At 44.2% G+C, this 19,767-nt stretch overlaps 1 protein-coding gene across 1 annotated transcript in view; it reads left to right on the top strand.

The window, feature by feature from the left end:
- Window positions 1–19,767, top strand: part of Fer1l5 (fer-1 like family member 5) — a 53,153-nt gene that overhangs the window by 16,052 nt on the left and 17,334 nt on the right. Inside the window, 7 exon segments of the mRNA XM_015499714.2 lie at window positions 36–88; window positions 2,309–2,377; window positions 5,576–5,619; window positions 5,714–5,796; window positions 5,874–5,965; window positions 6,885–7,013; window positions 8,689–8,866. Of these exon segments, the coding sequence (XP_015355200.2) occupies window positions 36–88; window positions 2,309–2,377; window positions 5,576–5,619; window positions 5,714–5,796; window positions 5,874–5,965; window positions 6,885–7,013; window positions 8,689–8,866 (648 nt within the window).

Genomic DNA, 19,767 nt, shown 5'->3' with positions numbered 1-19,767 from the left:
TGCCATCTCAGAGTCTTTCAATTTCTTGTGCATAGAGAAATGCCCGATTGTAAATCCTGTGTTGGAGGTGGAACTCATTGGGGAGAAGGTAAGTAGAAAAAGAGAACATGGCACCTGAAAAAAGGAGTGGGCTGGGACCCCAGAAATGGAATCCTAGCTCATCCACCAACGAGCAGGGTGAGCCTCTGGAGCCGGGGCAGTGGACGGGTGGAGGCCACTTCTCACCCAACTCCGCTGCCAGAGAATGCCCAGAGCCCTGCAAGGAGAAGATGCCCACGGGAACCAAACACCTGGCCCACGAATGAGTGGGTAAAATAACTGCCCACAAACAAACTGCAGTGGCACTGCCCTCTTGGCCTCAGTTTCCTCATCTGTAAATAAAAAGACCTGAGCTAGAGAACTGCTAACCTTCCAGAAACCTCAAAGTAGCACATCCCAAAAGTCCTGGCAGGTGTCAGCTCCCATGTTGCAGATGTTAAGTCCTATGTTGCAGGGCGTGGTGATGCACGCCTAGAATCCCAGCGACTCAGGAGGCTGAGGCAGGAGGATCACAAGTTCGAGGTCAACCTCAGCAACTTAGTGAGGCCTTAAGCAACTTAATGAGAAAGGACAAAATGAAAAGGACTGGGGATGTGGCTCAGTGGTAAAGTACCCCCTGGGTTCAATCCCCAATACAACAACAACAACAAAAATTCTGTGTTCAGATTTGGGGAAGGCTAGGTTAAAGTTAAATAGGTTTGTCTCAGAAGTCACAAAACGTCATTTTACTCTATTCTATCTGTTAAAACTAGTCGTTAAATCCAGCCCACATGTCAGGAGAAAAGAATTAAGGTCCTCCTTCTGAAGGGAGAAGTATCAAAGAGTATGGGTGTATATTTAAAACTATCACACGGAGTATTTATTTTCCTATGGTCTGGGTATCCCAGAACTAGTGGAGAAATTCTTGGGTGACAAGTGACACACTTTTTTTTAAAATTTTAGAGTTATAGTTAGATATAAAACCTTTATTTTATTTATTTATATGTGGTGCTGAGGATCAAACCTAGGGCCTCACATGTGCCAGGCAAGTGCTCTACAGCTAAGCCACAACCACAGCCCCGTGACACACATTTTTTAAAATACTTGACAAGTTTGTGTTTATTTTAGTGTACCTAAAAAGCTTAACAATGCCAACTGACACCTGATCTGACACCTGATTTCATAGATATCATTACCTAGAGTAAGGCTAAGTTTAAGTTTTATGTCAGTTGGTGGATTTAAGGGTATTCTGCTATCATCAGCCATTGTTTGGGCCATTTTTCAATTGGGATTTTGTAATTTATCCACCATAATCTCTGTGTATGCACTCATGGAGTAAAAGTTATAACCCTATCTGTACCTATTTAAAAATGAAAGGGCTATGAATGTAACTCACGGGTAGGGTGATTACTTAGCATGTTATGAGGTCCTATGTTCCTAGCATTGCTAAAAAAGAAAAGAAAGGAAGAAAGAAAAGATAAAGGAGGGCTCGAGATGTGGTTCAGAGGTGGAGGTCTTGCCTGGCTTGTATGAGGCCCTGGGTTTGATCCTCAGCACCATATAAAAATAAGTAAATAAATAAAATAAAATAGAGGTATTGTGTCCATCTACAACTAAAAATATGAATAAATATAAAAGAATAAAGGAAAAAAAATGTTCATTGGAAGGTGATTTAAGAAGAAATACTGAGGAGTGTGGGCCTGGCAGATGCTTTGAGATAAGTAACCAAGGGATTGAAGTGGCAGCTGATGAGAAGTTGTCCAAGGACAACTTCCAAGGACAAGCCTGATCACTTGGTGCCACAGAGTCCACCTGTGAGCTGGAAGGGAGAGCTGGAAAGTGAGGCCAGTAGGAGGAGGAAGGGACAGGCTGGCACTGACCACGCTGTGTTAGTCAACTTTCCATCACAGTGACAAAGTACCTGAGAGAAACAATGTAAAGGAGCAAAGGTTTGTTTTGGCTCATGGTTTCAGAGGTTTCAGTCCATGGTCAGTGGCTCTCCTGCTTTTGGGTCTGTGGTGAGACACAACACCATGGAGACAGCCTGTGGTGGAGCAAAGATGCTCTCCTCTTGGTGGCCAAGAAGCAAAGAGAGGAGGAGGGACTGAGGTCCCAATCCCCCCTGCAAGGACACGCCCCCAGTGACCTCACTTCCTACCATCAGGCTCCACCTCTTAAAGGTCCCACCAGCTCCCAGTAGCTCCATCAGCTGGGGACCAGCCTTGAATATATGAGTCTTTGGGGAACGCTGAAGATGCAAACCATAACACCTGCTTTTGGATGTTCCCAGCTCAAGACGATTGTGCAGACTCAAACCGACAACCCAATATGGAACCAGATCCTGACCTTCCAGATTCAGGTATGGCTGTTCCATCATGCTCACCCTTGCCCCCCCCCCCCAATGGAAGGGAATCTTGAGTGTTCATGTGTGAATATGGATGGAAAGTGAAGACAGGAAGCCCAGTGAGGGGAGCCGGGGCTCTACCTCAAGAAAGCACAAGGAAGCTCAGATAGGGAAAACCTTGATTTATTTATTCAGTATGAAGCAATGAGTGAACCATGCAAATGAACTTTCCAGAGAATTTAAATGTGCCCCTCACCCATATTTAGAAAAGATAATAAACAGGCAGCTATGGTCTAGCTACTCAGGAGGCTGAGGCAGGAGGATCACTTAAGCCAATCACTTAAGGTTTGAAACCAGCCAGGACAATGGAGTGAGACCTCATCTCCTAAACAAAACAAACAAAAAGCAAATCAATTTAAAGGCTCATCCTAGATTATAGTGTACATTTTCTACCTTCAAGGCAAAGTACCCTGAAGATAATGACAGCTCTGTGTAGATGGCCCCAAGGCATCCTGGAAGCCTAGCTATTACTCTGGGCTGTGTGTAGACAGGGCTGTGTCAACGTCCACACAGAATGGCTCCAAGATGCTCTTTGCTGTGGAGTACTGTCATCTGATCTCTTAGCCTTTCAGTTCTTCTAGGTCATTTATGAACTGTCGTGGATGACAGCTCTCTTGAAGCCCTGGTTGAGCCTTAATGACCTTTTGACTCAATGCCAACTCCTAAGAGCTGTGTGTAAAATCAGAATACGCTCTCTCCTAAGTGCAAGTGCAGAGAAATCTGTGTCATATCAGTTTGCCTACCCAGAGGGTGTCTAGCTTTCTTATAGCTTCCATTGTGCAATACAAAATTAGCTCTCTTCCTCTCTCCTCTGAACTACCTCCCTGATGTTTCTAGAAGCTTCCCCCAGTTGGCCTCCTGGTGAGTCATCATTTTCAATAATTCCTCATAATCCCTACCTCCTTAGATGATTTTATAGACTCTTAATGGAGGAGGGGAATTTAGAAGAGGCCTAGCACATAGTCTTGCTCAGATCTCTTTCACCTTTCTGTGGCTGTGAAGAGTGGGTGGCCCAGGTCCTCCACGGATGTTCATATGTTGGCCTTCCAAAATGTGATAGTGGCTAAAGACCCCGGGACTTCACTCATGCCAGGTCTCCATGGTGGGGCTCATTTGGAGTGATCATCACTAGCCCTTTGGAAAGGTACCAGGCAGATATGAGCCTCGCTATGAAGAGGCAGGGTGACTAACTGCACACAGGTGCCAGCACCTGAGGCCACCTGGTCAGGGGGACACTGCTGAAAATGGGCCTGTGGCAATGGCCAACTTGAGGGCACAGAGATGGAGGGGAAACAATAGGCTTGAATCTAGACAAGGAACCGGGATGGGGGGAAATTCTTAATGGAATGGATGAAAAGATGGTTTGACCATGAACTTGAAGAACTTGGAGAATTCATAACTTTGGACGACCTGGATGGCCATGGCATCTATCTCTCCCCTTCCAGGATTCTTTCTTAACCTGGGCAGTTTTTTCTTATCATGTGCTCAACTAGAAAGCCTTTTCCTTACTCCTCACTTGGTCCCCAGCTACCAAGGCAGGGGTAGAAAGGATGGAGAAGGTGGGGCTGGGGTTGTGGCTCAACGGTAGAGCTCTCGCCTAGCACATAGGAGGCGCTGGGTTCGATCCTCAGCACCATATATAAATAAATAAAATAAAATAAAGGTATTCATTGTGTCCAACTACAACTAAAAAATAAATATTAAAAAAAAAAAAAGAAAGGATGGAAAGGGTGGAGAACCAGGAGGTTCCCAGCCACATCTCAAGAACTGCTATTAGGAGGATAAGAAGCCCCAAATAAGGAGATTTGGGATCCCACTCAGGGTTTCAAACCCAGAACTTCTGTTTTACATGAGTTTTTTCCTTATTATTTTCTATTTTTTATTGTTTTTTAATTATAGTTGGACACAATATCTTTCTTTTCTTTTTTTTTAAAGAGAGAGTGAGAGAGAGAGAGAGAATTTTTTTTATATTTATTTATTTATTTTAGTTTTTGGCAGACACAACATCTTTTGTATGTGGTGCTGAGGATCGAACCCGGGCCGCACGCATGCCAGGCGAGCGCGCTACCGCTTGAGCCACATCCCAGCCCACAATATCTTTATTTTCTTTATTTATTTTTATGTGGTGCTGAGGCTTGAACCCAGTGCCTCGCACATGCTAGGTGAGTGCTCTACTGCTGAGCCATAGCCACAGTCCCTATTTTCTTTTAATAATTGAAGAAAAAAAACAAGGAGGAAAACATATGCAAAGCAGAGATAAGACTCAGAAGCTGGAATTCAAATCCTGATGCCACTCTTTATTATATGACCTTGAGAGGGTCCCTCTGGGCCTCATTACCCATCTGTATATAGGAACAAATCACAGCCCTCACTGGGTTATGGCAGAGTTGTTAAGAGATTTGAGGCTTCAGCCTCTGCATGAAACAGGAGAACTTGAGGAAACCAACCCCTCTATGCTTCAGTTTCCCCATATGAAAATGAGGTTGTTGTTTTGTACCAGGGATTGAACCCAGGGACACTTAACCACTGAGCCACACCCCCAGCCCTATTTTGTATTTTATTTAGAGACAGGGTCTCACTGAGTTGCTTAGGGCCTCACTAAGTTGCTGAGGCTGGCTTTGAACTGGTGATCCTCCTGCCTCCCCCTCCGGAGCCCCTGGAATTGCCCAGGCCCAGCTGAAAATGAGAATATTAATAGCACCTGGTTTGTGGGGGTTGTTGAGATTATCACACTCAGCTGGTCTTTGGGAATTGTTCAGCACAGGCTGGTGGACGACAGAAACCCCCCCAGGGTGGTAGTTATTATTATTTATTTACTCTTGGAGGAGAAGGTTTGATGACACTCATTTAAACTTCGAAGGTTCACAGTAGGGGAGGGCACAGTTCTCTTGGTCCTCAAGTTTAAACTTAAGAGATCGTTTTAAGATAAAAGATGATGATGTGATAGTTCCAGGGCCTATAAGTTGGGTGCAGCTAAGCCTAAGGCCAAACCATGAAAAGACGAACTCCATAAGCTCCCTGGTAAATTCAGCTTGTCTGTGATTGACTGGTAACTGTTCTGGGCCTTGCCCCCAAAACCTCCCAATCAATCTCAATATCTCTGCAAGGCCCAGGCCATCCCAGTGACTCACTGCTCTTGCCTTCACCTTGCAGATGCCCTGCCTCTCCAGATACATCAAGTTCAGAGTCTTGAACTGGTGAACAGAGGGGCTAGAAGTTGAAGCACATGCGGGGAGGAGAACATAGGAGCCCAACCAGGGGCTCAGCCCACCCGAATGTGTTTCTCCCTAGCCCCAAGCAGAACTGCTGGGATGAAATCGGGACTGTCACCTTGTGCCTCAACCAGATCTCGTCCTCTGGAGAACTGATCGAAGGCAAGCAAAGCCCTGGACCCAACCTCCCACACCTCTCCCACTTGGGCCCCACCTGCTCTCACCCCCTCTCCTTCCAGGGATGTACTCTGGCTTCCTGCCTTGCTTTGGCCCCTGCTTCCTGACTCTTCGTGGGGGTAAAAAGCCCCCTTTCAGGATCTACGCAGACCCTGTAAGCTTCTCGTGTCAGCTCTAGGAGGTAAAAGTTATCACTGTAAAGCAGGAGACCTGGGAAGGACTCAGTCCTGATTTCTGACCACCACACTCCAGCAGAGGACAGGAAGCCTGTTACATAGATAGCCATGTGTCTGTGGGTCATAAGCGGTGGCCCCAGAAAGGAACAGATGCGGTTCTCTTAGACAGTCCCAGAGGAAGGGGCACTGAGACGAGACCTCGGGTAAGATTTTCGACGGGTTGAAAGGACAAGGCACAGATAAGCATGGAAAAGCATGGGGTAATTCAAGAGTGGTGAGAAGTGCCAGAAACCTAGCTCGAATTGGCTTACATGGAAAAGGAAGGAGGCTGGGAAGGATTCCGAGTGAGGAGGGGCCTCAGGCGCCACATGCAGAAGCGGCTTGTCAGAGACTCCCTCTCGCTTTGGCTCTTCACGCCTTTCTCCTGGGCCACATTCGGGTAACGGGCTGGGAACCAGGGAAGCACTCTAATTGGCCTCTCTAGGTCATGTGTGCTCTCTTTGGACCAATCACTGTGGTCAAGGAGGCAGAGTGTGCCTTGATTGGCCAGACTTGGAGCGCATGCTCAGTGGTGATCAATCCTGGCCTAGTTGCATCCTTAAAGGTGCCGGCGTGTGGTCTCCATGAACACTTCAAAGTGGCTGGCACATGGCCTCCATGAACAAGAGTAGTGGGTGCTAGGGTGCAGAAGAGGGATGAGGCCTAGAGACTTCCAGCCACACAGGTGTCTGTCGTATTTGGAATTCTTTCCGGAGTTTGTGGCCGGAGGTACCCCAGGCAGGCGGCAGGCAGGCAGTCTCTGGACAACCTTGGCTTTGCTGTGGGGATTTCTGGCGACATGTGCCAGCTCTTTCCCTCTCACCCCTTTTCTCCCCATTTTCTTCTCTCTTGCCATAGTGTATTCACGACTCTGTAAGGGATGGTTTATCTTACCGAGGTCGAGTCTACCTGGAGTTGATCACCCAACTCAAGTCCCAACAAGAAACTTGGATAAAGGATCTCTCTCGTGACGTGATCAGGGTAGAGGTAACTGTGGGAAACAGCCTTGGAAGAGAGCCCCTCAGCCAAGTCTGTGGACCCCAGTTTCTGGCCCTGTACCAGCCCCTGACTGTGAGCGATACAGTTGGATGTGTAAAGATGCTCTATCCATCTGCCTTAGTATTTCCTAAGTCCCTGTCTGGCACCTTCATACTTGCCAAATCTCCAGTGGTGACGCTGGTGGAAGGGTGGGTGGGGGGAACCCAGTAAAAAACAAGGTTTCATTTTAAGAAATGCATAATAAGCCAGTGGAGGAGGAATGTTCATTCATACCTTAGTTTCTCAGGGCTTTGAAAAATAGTGTAAGGGATTTAGATTTCTTCCCCAAACCAGTGAAGGGCCATTGAATTGGCAAAGGGCATAAGGAGCAGTATTAGCAGTAGATTGGAGGGGAGTAAGTTGGTGTTACACAATAAGGAGAAATGGGGAGAGTCCTGGTGGAGAGAGTTTGAAGAGAGGAGAAAAGGTTTCAAAGACCTTTGGAAACAGAATAGTCAGAGTCAGTGACCAACAAGACATAAGAAGTGAGGCTGACTCCCTAAGCTCATGTCCATTCTCTTCTTTGATGGACCAAGGTAGTCAGGGGTGTCAGGCACCAAGATGGGCCCTCTGAAGGAGGAGCAGGTCTGGGGAAGATAATGAATCCCATCTCTGACATGTGCTTGTGAAATGTGGATACATTGCCCAGCCTTTGGAGGCTGCTAGCCACCAGGGTGTGTCACCAGGGTTTGCACCTGTGGTCCTGGAATTAATGGCCCAGGGAGAGAGGTGAAGTGAAAAGGGGCCTCAAGATGTTAGAGGCTAAGAGGCAGGTGGAGGAGGAGTGTGCAGAAGTCCTCTCAGAATGGGAGAAAAAGGGTGATTGTGGATCTCAAATGTGGTTGAGAGATGGTGAGAAGTGAAAGGTGTCTACAGTTGTTTCAGGAAGCCCTGGTAGCCATTGCTCAGGGGAGATGCTGGGCCACCATAGAAGGAAGGGAGAAGTTGGAGACAGGGTGAGGAAAGAAGACACTAAGAAACTCGTATGAGAAGTAGAAGGAGACAAGGTTGGATAGCCATTCGCCAGGAACTCAGGTGGGAGAAAGACAGTTATTTTTTTAGGAGGAGGGAGACCAGCCAGTGAGCAGATGGGGAATATAGAAATGAAAGGGACTGATGTGGACAGAGGGCCTGGGCAGGTAAGAGGCATGGTGGGAATGGACCTAATCGGAGGACAGTGAGCAGCTGAGGCAGGAAGTGGAAAGGTGCAGATTTTCGGGTGTGAGTGTACACAACCCCAGCCGCACACCCTGCCCACCCTGACCACTCTTTTGAGTTGGGGATTTAAATAAAAAGGAAGGGGCTTCTTTACTCAGAATGGGGAAGGGCTAAACCAACTCAGAGCCTAGCCTGACCAGAGAAGAGTCCCTTCTGCCCAACTTCAGGAGGGGAGGGAACCAGGGTTGCCAGGTAGAGTAGGCCAAGTGACAGAGGTCCTGAAAGTACCTGCTCTTGATCAACTAGGTGCAAGAAGGGTCTCAATAAAGGTCTAGCTCACTGTAAAGAGAAGCCAAGATGGCTTTTGAAAGAAACAGGGCATTTCTTCCTCACCTTCCTGCCTGTCAGTACAGCTTTGTTCTCCTTTTTATTTATGTACTGAGGATGGGGGCGGGTATCATTTTAGAAACAGCAGAACCGCCAAAAGTATGGCCTGTGTGTCGTCTTCATCTCCTGTACAATGATGCCCAGCTTTAAGGACCTGATCCAGTTTGAGGTCAGCATCGGCTACTATGGAAACAAGATGGACCTGAATTACAAGCCTCTAGTGTCAACCACACAGTACAGCCCAGTGATATATGATGGTAATCATCAGATTCTATAAAGAGGAGAAGGTGGGCATAGGAGTTCATGGCTGTCATCCCAGCTACTTAAAGGCTGGGGTAGGAGGATGGCAAGTTCAAGGCCACCAAGGGCAACTTTGCAAGACCCTGTTTCAAAATAAAAAGGGTTGAGGATATAGCTTAGCAGTAAAGTACCCCTTGGTTCAATCCCTAGTACCAAAAAGAAAAAAAAAAAAAAAAAGTGGAAAGCAACCATTGTCTGCCAGGCCCTGTGCCATTTCTTCCAAGGATATTAGCTCATGGAACATTAGTAGGCATCATCTACCCATATTTTACACATGAGGAGACTAACTTTAGGGGAGATGAAGTCACTTGCCAATCATTGCACAGCTAGTAGGCAGTGAACCAAGAGTTGAAGCTAGGTCTCGACTTCATGCTCTTCTTTACACTGCTTTCCATGTTACAACTTCTAACCTCATTTCCTCTATGACTCTGGACCACCTCCCACCCAGCCACCCAGTTACCATCCCCTCCCAGTCCACCCGTCCTTTACCCCTCCATCCAACCCTTACCCATCCACTCTCTCAAACACCCAATCAGCAATCATCCCTCTGCTCATTCATTCATCCAATATCGATCTATTGGACACCTATGCCAGGCACTACAGAGTGGCCCAGTCCCTGGGCGGCAGCAGCATCACCTACCTGGGTACTTGTTAGAAATATAGATTCTTGACCCTGCCCAAGACTAGTAAATCAGAAAATCTGGGCATGGGGCCCTACAAGCCACATTTTAACAAACCCTCTAGGTGATCTGGGCATGTGCTAGAATTTTGAGAACAACTGGCACCACAAAATTGTCTTCCTCTCGCCTTCATCAGTTTCACCATCTTGTGTCCCTTTCTATAGGTCCCAATAGTCCACCTGGTTGTTTTGTTTTGTTTGGATACTCGGGATTGAACTCAAGGGCTTTTAACCACTAAGCCACATCCCCAGCTCTTTTTATTTTTTTCTTTGAGACAAGGTCTCCCTGAGTTGCTCAGGGCCTCAATAAGGTGCTGAGGCTGGCTTTGAACTTGTGATCCTTCTGCCTCAGCCTCCCTCATTGCTGGGATTAGAGGTGTGTACCATTGCACCCAGCCTCTACCTCTGTGGTTTTTTTGTTTGTTTGTTTGTTTTTTAAATAAAAGCTTTACTGAGGGCTGGGATTGTAGTTCAGTGGTAGAGCACTTGCCTAGCATGTGTGAGGCCCTGGGTTTGATCCTCAGCACCACGTAAAAATAAATAAGTAAAATAAAGGTATTGTGTCCAACTACAACTAATATATATATATATATATATATTTGTACTGAGAGAAAAGGTAGCACTCACTCCCCATATTTCTCCCACCTCCCTAGCCCTAGACAACCATCAGTCTAACTTCTGTCTTGATAGGTTTTCCTATAAAGATTTTCCTGGACATTTCATACACATGGAATCATACAACATGTTTCTTTGTGACTGGTCTCTTGCATTTAACATCATGTTCTACTTGTTTTTTATATTATGAAACGTACATACGAAAAAGTATATAAAAGGTTTATGTGCAGTTTAAATAATGAGTTCCCATGAACTCACCACCCATCTTAAAATACAGAAAATTGTTAGTGTCTTAGAAGACACTGAACCATTCACCCCAGAAATAACCCTGATCCTCTGTTGCTAATCATCCTTATCTTCCTGATTCCTACCCCCATGTATGAAATCTTAGCATACTGTTTTTCTAATTAATATGATGTAGTCTTTCAGTCTGTACTCATGTGTCTTCAATCTTTTTTCAACAGTATGTATTTATTTAGGTCTGTGTAGCTGCAATCCATTTTAATTCCTGTATATACTTCACTGCATGATTATACCATAAATTATGTGGTATATGTAGATATTTAGGTTGTACCTCTTTTTGCTAGTATAATAATTTTGTTATGAACATTCTTGTACGTGTCTCCTGGTCACAAACTCAAGGCTTCCTCTAAATTATATACCTAGGAGTGGAAAAGAATCTCAAAGCAAAAGCGATTATGCCAAATTATACTCTCAGTATGGTATGAGAATTCCTGTTAGGCTACGTTCTCACCAGTACTTGATGTTGCCCAGCCTTTTAATTTTTACCAATGTAATGAATGAGAACTAGAATCTCACGTGAACTTAATTTGCTTTTTCCTGATTCTAAATGAGCGTTGAGAATTTTCTCATATGTATACAGACACTCGTTTCTTCCTTGTGTGTAAACGTGCTCATATCTTTCTCATCAATCCATTTGGCTGTATTTTTCTTATGATGTGTACCTTGACTTTCTTGCCAGATCTGCTCCATGTACTCACCACCCAGTTGAAAATATAGAAAATTGGTCATTCACGATTTTTTGTTTGTTTGTTTGTTACTAGGGATTGCACCCAGGGTTGCTTAACCACTGAGCCACATCCCTAACCCTCTTTATTTTTTCTTTGGAGACAGGGACTCACCAAGTTGCTTAGGGCCTCTCGAAGTTGCTGAGGCCGACCTCAAACTCACAATCCTCCTTCCTCAGCCTCCTGAGCCAAAGAACTCACAGGCATCTCATTCACATATTTCTTTAGCAAAGGGACTGTTCAAGTCTTTTGCTGCCTATCTTTCACCAAGTTGCCTCTTTGTATGGAACTGCAGCATCTTCTGTATTTTGGATTCAACCCCTTCATCAGATATATTCTGCTAATATTTTTCAGTCTGTGACTTGGCTCTTCAAATTTCCAATGCCCTTTTTTTTTATAATTTTTTATTATTTATTTTTTAGTTATTGGCGGACACAACATCTTTGTTTGTATGTGGTGCTGAGGATCGAACTCGGGCCACACGCATGCTAGGCGAGCGCGCTACCACCTGAGCCACATCCCCAGCCCTCCAATGCCCTTTTAAGATCACAAGTTTCTATTTTTGAGAGAGAGCGAGAGAAAGAGAGAGAGAATTTTTTATATTTATTTATTTATTTTAGTTTTCGGTGGACACAACATCTTTATTTGTATGTGGTGCTGAAGATCAAACCCAGTGCCCTGCGCATGCCAGGCAAGCACGCTACCGCTTGAGCCACATCCCCAGCCCAGAATTTTGATTTCAATTTGTAGACTAACTTTTCTTTCATGTTTCATACATTATAAAGCCTAAGGAATATTTGCCTTAGACCATCACCCACGATTATGAAGATAGTCTCCTGTGTTTCATTCTTTAAGTTTTACAGTTGTAGCTCCTATGTTTAGGTTGATGATCTAATTTGACTTAATTTTTGCATTTGGTGTGAGGGAAGGGGTTGATGTGTGTATCTCCTATTAAGCACTCTTTGCTGAAAAAAAAAAACTGTTCATTCTCATATTGGAACTTTTGTTGAAGTTCAGTTAACTATGGACTGTGGTCTCTATAGAATTTCATCTGTTCCACTGATTTATTTGTTGATCCTTGTGCCAGTTTTTTTTTTTTTTTTTTTTGTGTGTGTGTGTCTTTTTTCCCCTGTGGCTTTATTGAGGTAAAATTGAAGTACAATAAAACCCACCTATTTGAAGTATTCAATTGGATAAAATTTGACATATATGTAACCAATACACTCAATATAAAAAGCATTTCTATTTACTTTTTTTTAAAGAGAGAGAGAGAGAGAGGAGAGAGAGAGAGAGAGAGAGAGAGAGAGAGAGAATTTTTTAATATTTATTTTTTAGTTTTCGGCGGACACAACATCTTTGTTTGCATGTGGTGCTGAGGATCGAACCTGGGCCGCACGCATGCCAAGCGAGCGCACTACCGCTTGAGCCACATCCCCAGCCCTCTATTTACTTTTTTAAAATAGTTATTTTTTTAGTTTAAGGTGGACACAATATCTTTATTTTACATTTATGTGGTGCTGGGGATTGAACCCAGTACCTCATGCATGCTAGGCAAGCACTCTACCACTAAGCCACAATCCCAGCACCTCTATTACTTTTTTTAAAAATTGAAATCATGCTTACTGTTTGTTTTTTTTTTTTGGGGGGGGGTACCAGGGATTGAACTCAGGGCACTTGGCATTGAGCCACATCCCCAGCCCTATTTTTGTATTTTATTTAGAGACAGGGTCTCACTGAGTTGCTTAGCACCTCATTATTGCTGAGGCTGGCTTTGAACTCTAGTTCCTCCTGCCTCAGCCTCTGGAGCTGCTGGGATTACAGGCGACTGCGCCTGTCTCAGACACTGTTTCTTGCATGATTTTGTTATATTAGAAAGCAATCCCACCTTAGGATCTATAGACCCCCACCCCAACATGTCAATTATTTCAAAATTAAATGGTACACTTATACATATCTCAGAGGTCAGGAAAGAAAGTACAAGAAAAGTAAATAAAAAGCAGTTTGAACAAGTAATAATAAAAGCTTAAAATATCAGGATCTCTGGGATGAAATCATACTCAGATGAACATAACTTAAAGTACTTGTATCAGAAAGAAGCTAGAATAACAACTTATTTTCAAATTATGTAGGAGGAAGGAAAAAGTAGGAGTAGGAGCAGAAATATATGGAATAGAGGAGAAATAATACAACTAAAAGTTGATAAAAAACAAACAAGTCTAATTAAGAAAAAAGCAAGAACATAAAAATTTATATAAATGGAAAGGGAGCTATCAAAATAGCCTATAAATGCTAAAAATATGTTAAGGTAATATTACTATTGCATGTCAACATATGTGATAGCTTAGGTAACATGGTCTGTGTTAGAGAGGGATCCGTGTGCTGCTGAGAAGAAACCGTATTCAGTCACTGATGGATGAAATAGTCCACATATGTCTGTTAAGTCTAAATTATCAATGTATTTTTTACTTATATAGCTTCTTCATCTAGCTTTTGTTTGGAGGATCTCTGTCCAGTGGTGACAGAGGCATGTTAAAGTCACCCAGTATTATTGTGTTGTGGTCCATTTGATTCTTGAGATTGAGAAAGATTTGTGTGATATATGTAGATGCTCCATTGTTTGGGGCATAAATATTTACGATTATTATGTCTTGTTGATGTATAATTCCCTTAAGTAGTGTGAAATGGCCTTCTTTGTCCCTTCTGATTAACTTTGGCTTCAAGTCCACTTTTTCTGATATGAGGATAGAAACTTCTGCTTTTCACAAGATGCATGTGAGTAATATGGTTTTTCCCATCTTTTCACCTCAGTCTGTGGATGTCTTTGCCTATGAGGTGAGTCTCTTGGAAACAGCGTATTACCCCAGCCCCTAACACTGTCTTGATCCCTGTAGCTCTAAAACAAGACTTGAAATCAGATAGTTCAACTATTCTAACTTTGTTTTTGTTTTATAATATATTTTGCTAATTTTTTTCTTTTCCATTTTCATATAAAATTTAACTCATATAATGACAATATCTATTTAAAAAAAAACACTGGAATTTTCTTGTTATTCTTTTTGTCTTAATTAAGTGTTTTGTTTGTTTGGCTTAGTTTGTTTTGATTTTAGTCTTAACATTTAAAAAAATTTTTGTTGTAGATGGACAGAATGCCTTCATTTTTATGTGGTGCTAAGGATCGAACCCAGTACCTCTCAGATGCTAGGCAAGCGCTCTACCACTAAGCTACAGCCCAAATCCCTAGTCTTACATTTTGTCTTCTTTGTTGACTTATTGGCTACATATCTTTGGATTATTTTTAGTGGTTTCTCAAAGGATTATAGAATTGAGTCTTAACTTGTCCTCTTCTACTTTGAGTTAATACTATACCACCTTATTTTAATAATATAATTGTTCAATTTATGTTATATATAATATACAATGCAGTTATAACAAAAATTGTATTTATACCTTGTATTTGTTACACATTTATTTTTTATTTTATTTATTTATTTATTTTTGTGGTACCAGGAATTGATTCCAGGGGCGCTTAACTCCTCATCCTCAGCCCTTTTTATTTATTTTTGAGACAGGGTCTTCCTAAGTTGCTAGGGCCTCACTAAATTGCTGAGGCTGGCTTTGAACTCACAGTCCTCTTGCCTCAGCCTCCTGAGTGGCTGGGATTACAGGCATGTGCCACTGTGCCTGACCATTATACGTTTTATAATTGATTTGCCAATATTTTATTTAGAATTTTTTCATCTATGAGTAAACTCTTTAAAAAATTTTTTTTAGTTGTAGATGGAAACAATAACTATTTTATTTATTTATTTGTTTTTATGTGGTGCTGAGGATCAAATTCAGTACCTCATATATGCTAGGCAAGCGCTCTGCCACTGAGCCACAATCCTAGCCCTGAGTAAGGGCTTTTGATTAATTAATTATTTTTGCAGTACTGGGGATTGAACCCAAGGCCTGATACATGGTAAGCAAACTCTCTGCCTCTGAGCTGCATCTTCAGCCCTTTTTACTTTATTTGGAGAAAAGGTCTCCTTACATTGCTTAAGGTCTTGCTGAGTTGCTGAGGCTGGCTTTGAACTCATGAACCTCCTGCCTCAGCCTCCTGAGCTGCTAGGATTATAGGCATGTGCCACCACACCGGGTCTTTTCATTTTCTTAATGGTGTCTTTTGAAGTGCAAATATTCTAAATTTGAATCAAATCCATTTTTTTTTAGGGAGGGGGGTGTCATGAAGATTTCTATTTTTCTTTTTTATAGTTTTAGTTCTTACATTCAGCTCTATGATTCACTTTGCTTTATTTTTTTTCCCTATGATTCATTTTAAATTAATCAGTGTGTGGATACTGGATTGTTCCAGCCCCATTTGTTAAAAAGACAACCCTTTCCCCATGTGAGTTTTCTTCAATTGTATCTTAAAATACTTACTCTGTTCCGTTGTTTGTTTTTCTGCGCCAAGGGCCTCACTTAGGGTTGCACATTCCCCTCGGTTTTCTTCTATGTCTGTCATTTTCTCCCTGATCTTTTTTTGACTCTTTCCTCCATTTTATTTTGGTCACTTTTCTGACTCCGCCCTCATTTCTGGGCCCTTCACTGAGCTGTGTGCAGGGTCTAGTCTCCTTGGGCTTCTCCTTCTGTTGTCTTCTCTGCTGGTCTTGTTTTCCTTCTACTTGTTTTCTGCCTTCTGCGGCTCACATCTCCATCTCTGCGTCCTGAGGGTATTTTTGCTGGCACTTTCTGTGATCTGCTCCCTCTGAGCTGTGGGCCCCTCTCCACTGCCCCCCAGGTGCCTTCCGCTGCCCTGCACCCCTGGTGCTCCGGGGCAGCCACAGTTGCTTTTGGCAGTCCTTGTGTGTATCTCGAGTCTGCAGATTGTATCTGTCTCCTGGTTTGCTGCAGATGAAGTTATTTTCCTTCTCCGTGTAGCTTTTGTAAGCTCTCCAAGAACAGAAGAGGAAAACTGCCATCGCACCTCCTGTGCTCCCCTGAGAGCCCCCGTCTCTGCTTATCTATGGTTCTGAGGATTCACTCAGTACCAGAGGCTGGAACCAGTGTCTTCCAATAAGTCTGGAAAAATCCCAAGATTGTTTCTCTTTGTGAATTTCTTCTTCTCCTTCTCGCTTATGTTTCTTTCTGGAACTCATTCTATGGACCTTTCTGACCTCCATGTTTTGTTTTGTTTTGGTATCAGGGATGCTTAACCACTGAGTCACATCCCCAGCCCTTTTTAAAAATATATTTTATTTAGAGACAGGGTCTCACTGAGTTGCTAAGTGCCTCACTAATCTGCTGAGGCTGGCTTTGAACTCAAGATCCTCCTGCCTCAGCCTCCCAAATTGCTGGGTTTATAAGCATGCACCACAGCTCCTGGCTTGTCCTCCATGTTTTTCAATGTCTCTTCCACATTGTCCTTTGGGGCTCTCTGGGCTGCATTCTGGATAGTTTTATCAGAAAGGTCTTAGGTAACTGTTCTGTTTAATATAGCCCAGCAGCTCCCCCAACATACACTTTATTCTTCTCCACGGCATTTACCACAGTTCCACACAGCATGTTTTAGACATTTTGATTTTATTCTTTAACACTTTTTTTCCTCCAAGGGTGCTTTACCACTGAGCTACATTGACAGCCCTTTTTATTTTTTATTTGGAATCGGAGTCTCCCTAAGTTGCTGAGGCTGGCCTCCAACTTGGGATCCTCTGCCTCAGCCTCAGCCACCAGGACCGGCTGCTTATCAGTTTTTTGGTGCAATGTGTTCACAGATCGAGGTGACACTGGGTGTGCTTGTAGCTCCCTTTCTCTCCTTGCTGTGTAGCCCATGATCCCGTGAATCCAGTTGGTCCTGTGAATCCACCCTCATCTGTGGATTCCACTAACCAGGGGTCAGAAATACTCACAGAAGAGAACTACATCTGTTCTGAACACCTGAAGATTTTTTTTCTTGTCTTAATTCCCTAAACTACACAGGATAACCCTGTTTCCATAGCTTTCCACCCTGTGAGGTAATCATAAACAATCAGGAGATGATTTCGAGTACACAGGAGGGGTGTGAATGCACAGGCTCTGTTACTTTATAGAAGGACGTGCACACCCCTGGGTTTTGGTCCCTGCAAGGGTTCTGGAAACAATTCCCTGATGATACTGAAGGATAACTGTATGCCATAATTTATTTATCCCTCCTATTATGGAGAGGCAGCTGGCTGTCTCCAACTTTTGGCTGTAATGAATTGAGCTGCTACTTTTTCTACAGGCCCCTTGGTGATGGTGCTTACAGCCTTTCTGCTGGGTGTAATCTAGGAGTGGAGTTGCTGGGTTATGGAGCATGTGTTGGGGTGCCAAACTGTTCGTTTTCCTGGAATTTTATGGGAAATCTTTGAGGTCTGTCTAAAGTGTCCTTCTCTGGAGAAGATTCACCCTTGCTTCCTCTAGTTACCCGGGCCACTATAAACTAGGGGCTACAGTGATTTCTTTACCTGCCATTCATCCACCTTCTCAGGTAGCAGGATCTCAGAGCACCCCGCTGTGCTAATGACCTTGGGGCAATGTTCTCCTCCACCCAGGGCCCCAAGGGGTGCTTGCCTCACAGACAAGGAGCAGTCTCGCTGTCCCCTTCTGTGTGCTCTCTGCCACTCATGAGGTTTGGGAGCACTTGCTTTGTTCACTAGGCCTGCTTACAAAGTGCCACCACCTGGATGGCTTAAAACCATAGAAATGACCTCGGCGCAATGGCGCACACCTGTAATCCCCGCAGCTCGGGAGGCTGAGACAGGAAGATTGCGGGTTGGAGGCCAGCCTCCACAACATAGATAGTGAGGCCTTAAGCAATTTATTGAGACCCTGTCTCAAAACACAAGGGCTGGGGATGGGGCAGTGGTGAAGCACCCCTGCATTCAATCCCTTATACCCCCCCCAAAAAAAACCCTATAAAAATATATTCTCTCACAGGCCTGAAGGATGTGAGGGTGAAATCAGGGCCAGGTCTGACACCTCCCAAGGCTCTGAGGGGACTCTGTCACAGGCCTGTCCTCTCTCCTCACTTCTGGTGCTTGCCAGTGATCCTGGTGCTCCTTATCTGATAGACACATCTCTCCGTTCCCTGCCTACATGGTCACGTGGTGTCCTCTGTGTCTCCATATCTTCCCATGACTGTCCTCTGTCTGTAAGGGAGTCTGTCTCCCCCCTTAGAAGAACACCAGTCGTGTAGAATGAAGGCCACCCTCCTCCAGCACGACCTCATCTGCATCTTCAGTGATCCTGTTTCCACATAAGGCCACATTCTGAGGTGCTGGGGCCAGGACTTCAGCAGGCCTCTGGACATGGACACAGCCGACCCATAATGCATAATGCATGGGGTCTCCTGCCCCACCGTCCACCTGCAGCAGCCCCTGGCTTTCTCTCCTGCCCCCAGTACCGCTCAGGTGCCACACACACACACACACACACACACACACACACAGCCCCCAAGACTCGCCAGAAATTTACAGGGAAAAAGTCAGCTTTGACTTCTGCTTGCCTCACAGACTTTTTTCTTTTAATATTTATGAATTTTTAAATTTGTTCTTTTTAGCTATACATGACGGTAGAGTGTATGTTGACATATCATACACACACGGAGTGTAACTTCCCATGCTGTGGCTGCCCATGTGTGAAGATTCACTAGTCGTGTGTCCATCATAGGAAAGTCCTGTTCATTCTCCTGTCTTTCCTGTTCCCAGTCCCATTCCCTTCCCTTCATTCCCCTTGTCTAAGCGAATGAATTTCTATCCTTCCCCCTTCCCCACCTTATTGGGAGTTAGCATCCACATATTAGAGAGGACATTGGCCTTTGGTTTTGGTTTTTTTTTTGGGGGGGGGGGGACTGGCTTATTTCACTTAGCATGATAGTCTCCAGTTGCATCCATTTATGGGCAGATGCCATAATTTCATTCTTCTAAGGCTGAGTGGTATTCCATTGTGTATATGTACCATATTTTCTTTATTCATTCATTTGTTGAAGGGCACCTTGTTTGGTTCCATAGTTTAGCTGTTGGCCTCACAGGCTTTTTAAAAATCTTTGCTTCTGGGTATAGTGGTACACACCTGTAATCCTGGCAGCTTGGGAGGCTGAGGCAGGAGGATCTCAAGTTTGAGGCCAGCCTGAGCAATTTAGCCAGACCATGTCTCAAAATAAAAAATTAAAAGGACTGGGGATATGTAGCTCAGTGGTAGAGCACCCCCGGGTTCGATCCCTAGTGTCACAACAACAACAAAAAAGAAACCCAACTGTTGGCTTCTGTGGATTCTTCCTCAAGACCAAGGCTATGGTGCCTTTCACAAAAGGAATTCTTTGCATTTCTTCTCTTCCCCTCTATGTCCCCACAGGGTCCATTCCAGGGAACACGGCTGGCCCTACATACCAAAGTTTTCATCCAGACCACTTTCCCCCACAATCCTCTGCGCTGGCCAGTCCCCTGGGCCTGCTCTGCCGGACAGGCCACCCAGCAGGAACCCCTACTTTGAGGCGTGCCCCTTGCCTTGGCACCTCCTGAGGTTCATGGGCCTCTGG

This window comes from Marmota marmota, unplaced genomic scaffold (assembly GCF_001458135.2).
Source record: "Marmota marmota marmota unplaced genomic scaffold, marMar, whole genome shotgun sequence".
NCBI lineage: Eukaryota > Metazoa > Chordata > Mammalia > Rodentia > Sciuridae > Marmota > Marmota marmota.
This window is presented reverse-complemented; position numbering and strand designations above follow the sequence as displayed.